Below are 7,110 nucleotides of genomic sequence, written 5' to 3'. Positions count from 1 at the left end.
GAGGATGTTATTTTTGCCTTCCAGCCAGACTGTGGGTTCATATAAGCAAACATTTCCAAAAGTGGTGGCTGATCTTTGTTGCCTTGGTTCCTGACTGTCCAGCCTGTGATAGCTCTGTCCCTGACCAGAGAAAAATGTGTGTGTGGAGGATGGAGATGCTGAACTTCTCTGAAGCCAGACCTGAAACAGCCAAGAAATAGGAGTATCCAAAACTACTTGCCACAGTGGAAACTGTGACCTGTGAGCCTTGATGCTAGGCAAGGGGCTGGCTAGCGAGACCCACCACGTAAGGGATTATTGCTGGGAGGGGATAAAAGGGAGTCCAGCTACTTGAAATAATTACATTATAAAACTGGGACCCCTCCTGTCTGAACCATGGGAGGAGCCCTTGCTCCTTTGCTGCTGTGTCCCACCCCAGAAACTCCCTGGTTGGAGGCAGCGCGGATGCTGGGGAGCACACGTCCGATGGTGCTCCGTGCTTGGGGAAGCAGCCGGCTCCTGCTGCTGAACAGAAGCAGCTCTGTCTGCAGGGCCTTGGCTGTCTGCCGGGACACATCCTCGGGATGGGGTGGCTGGATGCACCCGAGACCTGCGGAGGGGCGTGGGGTAAAGGCATCCCCACGTATCAGCACGAGCTCTCTCCTCCCATGCTGTAGCTCATGGCAGCGCATTGATGGAGCATGAGGTCATGCAGAACAGGCTGGGCAGCGCAGGCAGCGACTTGAACCGATGCCCAAGTTTTTCTGCCTCCTGAGGCTGGGCTAAGGGAGCTACAACATCTTTTTCGGAAACCTTCACGTAACGCTGACCTGTCTGCCACCGGTGTGTACCCTACAGATGTGGAGTGTCAGGAAGAGTAGGATTAACTCAAAGGAGCCCTGCTATTAAAAGACTAATGAATAGGAGCTCTCTGAGTAGTAGCTTAGGCTAATGAGAGCCGTGCTGTTTGCTGTGGGTCCAGGCAGCAAGCCCACAGCTCATTACCATCCACCTTCTCCAAGGCATGCAGGTAGTGGGGGGTTATTCCTGGGTCTCCACCGGAGTTCAGCCCTTGCTCTGACTCCTGCAACGTAGGAGAGAAGAGCCTGGCATCAGGGAATGTGCTGTCCCAGTGCTTGGTGAGGACTTGTTGAGGCTTTCAGCCAGATCTGTGGGCATCTGGTCTAGGTTTATGGAGAGTGTAGCTGTCTTGCAGCTCTTGGGGCAGAATAAATTGTGGGTGGGAGGAATTTCAGCCCTGCTGTTACAATATGATTCAGCACTGCAATGGGAAGCAGAAGGTTGATGGGTGCGGTGGGTTGACCTTAGCTGGCTGCCAGGTGCCCACCCAGACACTCTCTCACTCCCCCTCCTCAGCAGGACAGGGAGGAGAAAAGAAGATGAAAATGCTCCAGCATGGGTCCTTCCCAAGGGCTGCGGTTCTTCATGAGCTGCTCCAGTGTAGCTCCTTTCCATGGGGTTCAGTCCATCAGAAACAGACTGCTCCGGTGTGGAGACCTCCATGGGCTGCAGTGTGAATATCTGCTGCAGCGTGGTCCTCCATGGGCTGCAGGGAGACAACCTGCTTCACCATGGTCGTCTCCATGGGCTGCAGGGGAATCCCTGCTCCTGGCACCTGGAGCATCTATCTCCACCCCCTCCTTATTCTCTGCCCAGGGTGTCTGCAGGGCTGTTTCTCTCACATTTTTCTCACTCCTCTCCCACAGTGTGTTTTACCTTATCTTACATATATTATCGCAGAGGCAACACCAGTGTCGATGATGGGCTCAGCTTTGGGCAGCAGTGAATTTGTTTTGAAATTGGCTGGGACTGGTTGTCTCCAACATGGAGCAGCTCTTGGTGTCTTCTTGCAGAAGCCACCCTTGCAGCCTCCTGCCACCACCACCTCGCCATGTAAACCCAATACCGTGGGAGATGCTGGAGGTAGATGAACATCAGTTCATCAGTTCCCCATGAGACCTGCCAGTGGGCTGGGGCTGCCTGGTGGGAGCTGCTTGGAGAGTGCTTGGAGTGAATGGAGTTCCAGCAGGAACTTGGATGGATCCTGTGCTCCTTCCTCGTGTGTCTCCAGCATCTGGGAGCTGAGGCATCCAGCCTCCCCTTACAATGATTTTTTTTCCTTTTTAATCTTACAAGTACTAACTTTCATTAGCAAAACCCGGCCATGGGACCAGCCCCGTTCCCTTGAATAATCCTGTCCTGCTCATGCCCGAGTGAGACCCAACCTGGCCACCCGCGCTTCCCAGCTCAGCAGCAGAAACACTTGATGCACCAAAGGCCTGATTTTCCCCTGGCTTCAGTTTAATGCCAGGCTCTGTTAAACCCCCTTTTTAATGTGCCAGGCCAGGGCAGGTCCTGGCCACTCTCTCATGCTCCTGGTCTCAACCATCGCTCTTGAATGCCGATGGTCCTGTGCAGGATCTTGCAGCTGGTCCTGCTGGGTGCTCCCTTCTCCATGGCATCTGCAGGGAAGCAGTGCCTGCTGTCGAACTGGGATGCTTCCCTGTGCACCTGAGGGGCTGTGGCAGATGTCCACAATAAGGATGGCTTGTAGTGACATGTGACTTGGCTTCCAGGTGACTTCTGTGATGTAAACCACTGTCAGAACGGGGGCACCTGCCTGACCGGGATTAATGAGACCCCTTTCTTCTGCATCTGCCCTGAGGGCTATGTTGGGATTGACTGCAATGAGACAGAGAAAGGTGAGGTGCTGACTCCATCATGGGGGCCCCATGACATCCCCACACTTTGCAGTGTGCCCTCATTGTGGCCCTGCACCACTGGCCCTGGGGTCCAACCCTGCTGATAGGCATATAGAGCAGAAATCCAGGCAGGGATGTGGTGACCTCCATCACTCGGGGGGTAATGTGATGTCTTTGGGGAGCAACAGTGCTCTTATCCTCCACCTGTGCCCATATTAAAGCCATTTTCACTGCTTTCCCCTTCCCCAGGCCCCTGCCATCCCAATCCTTGCCACAACAATGGCGAGTGCCAGCTAGTCCCAAACCGGGGGGACGTCTTCACCGACTACATCTGCAAGTGCCCCGCGGGGTATGATGGGGTGCACTGCCAGAACAGTGAGTACAGTGGGGTGAGGGGGGCTGGGGGAGTTGCTCTGCTGCTAAGGGCTTGGGGACCCCCTGGGCAGCACCGAGGGGACAACCGGGAGGTGTTGGCAGCTGTGGCTGTGTTGGGTGCTAGGCTCTGTTGGGGACCATGGGGCTCGAATTGATGGTGCAGGGTGGAGGGAAGGACCATGGTGTGGGGACACGGCTGTGTCTGAGCCTTGTTCTGCATCTCTGGAGGGACACAGTGTCTCGAGTAATGGGACAAGGGGTGCTTTGAGGCTGATTTGGATGTTGCAGGGTGGAGGGAAGGACCATGGCGCAGGGACACAGCTGTGTCTGAGTCTTGTTCTGCATCTCTGGAGGAACACGGTGTCTCGAGTAATGGGACAAGGGGTGCTTTGAGGCTCAGCCTGCTCCATGTTGTCTCCCAGCCTTGCCATGGCTGTGTGTCCTGCTGCACCCATGTGGCTGCAGTCAGTGAGGACACAGCTTAGGCAACTGCTTGGGTTAGAGCTTCAACCCATGCCACTGTATCAGCAGGGAGCCTGCCATGACCCTTGCTCAGGGGGATACCTTTCCCTGTTCCCGTTGCACTGAATGAGGGGTCTCCACCCTGGGACTGGCTCTGGGGTCATCTCCTGAGCCCCTCCACTCTGTCTCCTAGACAAGAACGAGTGCTACTCCCAGCCTTGCAAAAACGGAGGCACCTGCCTGGACCTGGATGGTGACTATGCTTGCAAGTGTCCTTCTCCATTCTTGGGGAAGACCTGCCATGTCCGTAAGTCCCTGGCACCAACTGTACAGAGTTCCCTTTCCCTCCCTGTTCCCCGCTGTGCTGTCCCCCATTGCCAATGTGCCCAGGAGACATCTCGCCAGCTGGTTTAGGGGTGCCCATGTGCCATCTGCCCTTGATGCCAGCAGGCCTGGTCTTGATGGAGGGAGCATCCCTGAGAAGGTGCTGTCTCTTCTCTGGGGGGGTCCAGAGCAGCACTTTACCCCCCACCCAGACCTCTGTGCTGTGTGGGGGGCTGATGAATGGTGCGGTTTTGGCTGAAGGCTGAGGAGAGGGTTGACACCTTGGGGACAACCAGGTCCTAGGGCTTGCCTCCCATCTCCTGCTCTGTCCCCAGAGAAGAGGAAAATGACACCCTGGTTTGGCTCCCTGGTCACTGTCTCTCTTTGGTGCTGATGTCCCCACTTGCCCCCAGGCTGTGCCGTTCTCCTGGGCATGGAAGGAGGAGCCATCTCTGATGCCCAGCTCTCGGCTTCTTCTGTCTACTACGGCTTCCTCGGCCTCCAGCGCTGGGGACCAGAGCTCGCCCGCCTCAACAACCACGGCATTGTCAACGCCTGGACCTCCAGCAACTATGACAAGAGTCCCTGGATCCAGGTACCCAGGGCAGGACTGGGAGTACTAGTGTAGCAGGCAGCTCTGGTAGCCACGGCTGGTCTTGCAGGGCTGTTCTCATGGGATTTCTCTGCTCCTGGTGGCAAATGCAGGGCTAGATTGCTGCAGCAAGGTGCCACCTAGGGGCATCTTGAGATGTGCCTGGAGAAGGCAAGGTGCCTGGGGAGGAGGTGGGGACCTGGGGTGGCGATCATCCCTTCTCTGCCCACTCTGGGATGGAAGGCTGGAGGAGTGGAGGTTTTTTCACCCCAAGGAAGTCACAGCGCCCCGGGCAGCCCCTCTTAGCTCCCGATGCTGAGCACTGCTGGTGGGGCTGTGCACCCCATCCATGCTGAACCCCACGCATGCACTTCTCCTGTGTGAGCCAACGTGGGCAGGATGCAGGAACAACCACGGATGAAATGCAAAGAGAAATGCACAAATTTATTTCTGTTACCTTGCCAGCTGAGGGATCCCCAAAGCAGCACCTGGGCAGAGGCACACAAGTGGGAATGGAGTCACCATGGAGCTTGGTCCTTGCTAGGGGATCACCAAACCTGCTGTTTTCACCTGTATTTCAAGGATTCACACAGGTGTAGTTTACCACCGTGCTTTGATCTCTCCCACAACGGGGAAGGAATCTCCAGCGTGTTCAATAGGATCCCTCTGAGTCTATCACAGGCTGATGTTACCTAAACACAGATGTTCTACTTGTCCAACACACAAAGCTAAACAACAATTAATATGATAGATGTGTTTTTTCTACACCTTGAGCATGTTTACGATCCTCCTCACGAATTTTCCGTTGTTTTCCCCCGTCTCCCCTCCCCAGGCCAACCTGCTGCGGAAGATGCGGCTGAGCGGGATCATCACGCAAGGCGCTCGCCGCGTGGGCCAGCCAGAGTACGTCCGCGCCTACAAAGTCGCCTACAGCCTGGACGGGCGGTCGTTCACCTTCTGCAAGGATGAGAAGCAGGACACGGACAAGGTGGGCTGCGATGCTCTGCATGGGGGCTGGCTGTGCTGGCTCCCCCCCACCCAGCGGTGCTGTGGGTGCTGGGGTGGCTGTGAGCTGCATCCCAAATTATCCCCATGTTTGGGAAGGTACTTTTGACCCAGGTCAGAGCCATGTTGGGAACCATCCTAGCAGTGAGACAGCACAGGCGGTTCCAGCGATGGGCAGTGCTCTCTGGTTCTGTTTAATTGACCATAATAAGCATAACCAAAGAAGCAGCACTGACTTATTTAGGTCATTCAGATATTATATTTATCGCTGACACACTGTGGGAACTGAGCATGGTCTGGAAGAGCTCGTGAACGGCTTATGCAGCTTGGTGCTGTGTTGGCGCTGAGCTTTAGCCGACAGCAGAAATACTCATTGATCTCAGCACTCCACGCTCAGTTTTTTGTGGCAAGTGGTGTTTTTTTCAGCATCCAAGGAATGGCTGGGAGTATCTGCCTTGCTTTAAAAATAGAAAAGTTTCTCTTGTTTCTGCAGCAGTGGAAAAAATGCATGAAAACACGACCTGGCTCTGTTTATTGTGTTAAAAAGAAAGAAGCAAGCCACCTCGCTGCTTGTTGTGATTTGAGGAGTGTCGCTGTAGCAGGAGGGAGCAGGTTTTGCTGCATGTGTGGCTCTGTGGGGTGAGGACAGAGCAGGGAGTAGTGTTGCAAAGCTCTGTGAGAGCATTGGAGCTGCTGCAAGGTCACGCAGTGCTCCAGGGCATGAAGCAAAGCCCAGCTTCCCCCCTTCTTCTTGTCCGTTTACTGGGCAAGGGATTTCATGCAGGAGGTTTGAGAGAGCTGGAGTGCTCAGCCCTGCTCACTGTTGCAGGTTTTCCAAGGGAACATGGACTATGGCACCATGCAGACCAACATGTTCAACCCTCCCATCACTGCCCAGTACATCCGCATCTACCCCGTGATGTGCCGCCGCGCCTGCACGCTGCGCTTTGAACTCATCGGCTGCGAGATGAACGGTAAATGTCGGTGGCTCTGCCCTCCCAGGGGCCGCAGGGCAGGGGGGTGACACGGGGCAGGGATCACCCCTTGTACTGGTTGTGATCCCCTGGAGTGGGGGATTTGTCAGTGTTTGTTTATAATCAAGCTGACTACGTGATGTCTGGAAATACCCCTGGGTGCTTTTGGGGAGCACAAGCTGTTAATCCCACCAGCTCAGCTGGGCTCGACCTGTGCTCTCATGCTGCTAACACCTTCCCAAGCTGGGGTGTTTTATTGTGCCCCCTCCCCATCTGAGCTGTGAACCGGCTGTTTTTTCTGGCGGAGAGCTTGAAAAGCACCAGAGGATCAAAGTCCTCTGGGAAATGGCCCTGCGGCACATCCCTGCAGCAGAGCGGGACTCATGTGCTGGGGTGGGAGCGGGGTGCTGAGGGGGCTTGGGTCACATCTTGCAGCTACATGTATATGGTGCCAGCCGTGCTTTTGGCTGGGGATATCTTCACATTGCCCCGCTGAAACTGTCCTCCTGGGCCCGGCTGTGCCGTGGGGACATCTGTGTGTCCCTGCAGCAGGAGGCACTGTGAACCAGGGAATAGCTGGGAGTGAAAAATCCTGGGAAGAGGCGAGCTGGCTGTGACCCTGTGCCTGTGCCAAGCCTTTCCCTGCCTGGCCCTGCCTGCTGCTCCGGGCAGTGGG

General features: G+C 55.6%; 1 protein-coding gene across 1 annotated transcript; it reads left to right on the top strand.

Annotated features, from left to right (window-relative positions):
* Window positions 1–2,579: 2,579 nt before the first annotated feature.
* On the top strand, window positions 2,580–6,434 carry LOC104524796 (lactadherin-like; the record flags this gene model as incomplete). Its single annotated transcript, XM_010167781.2, has 6 exons — window positions 2,580–2,702; window positions 2,952–3,077; window positions 3,733–3,846; window positions 4,277–4,458; window positions 5,288–5,443; window positions 6,290–6,434. Coding segments are annotated over exons 4-6 (463 nt in total), but the record flags the coding sequence as incomplete, so codon positions are not given.
* Window positions 6,435–7,110: the final 676 nt, after the last annotated feature.

This window comes from Antrostomus carolinensis, unplaced genomic scaffold (genome assembly GCF_000700745.2).
Source record: "Antrostomus carolinensis isolate BGI_N321 unplaced genomic scaffold, ASM70074v2 scaffold31415, whole genome shotgun sequence".
Classification (NCBI taxonomy): Eukaryota; Metazoa; Chordata; class Aves; order Caprimulgiformes; family Caprimulgidae; genus Antrostomus; species Antrostomus carolinensis.
The sequence above is the reverse complement of the archived record's forward strand: the minus strand, read 5'-3'. Positions and strand labels throughout refer to the sequence as shown.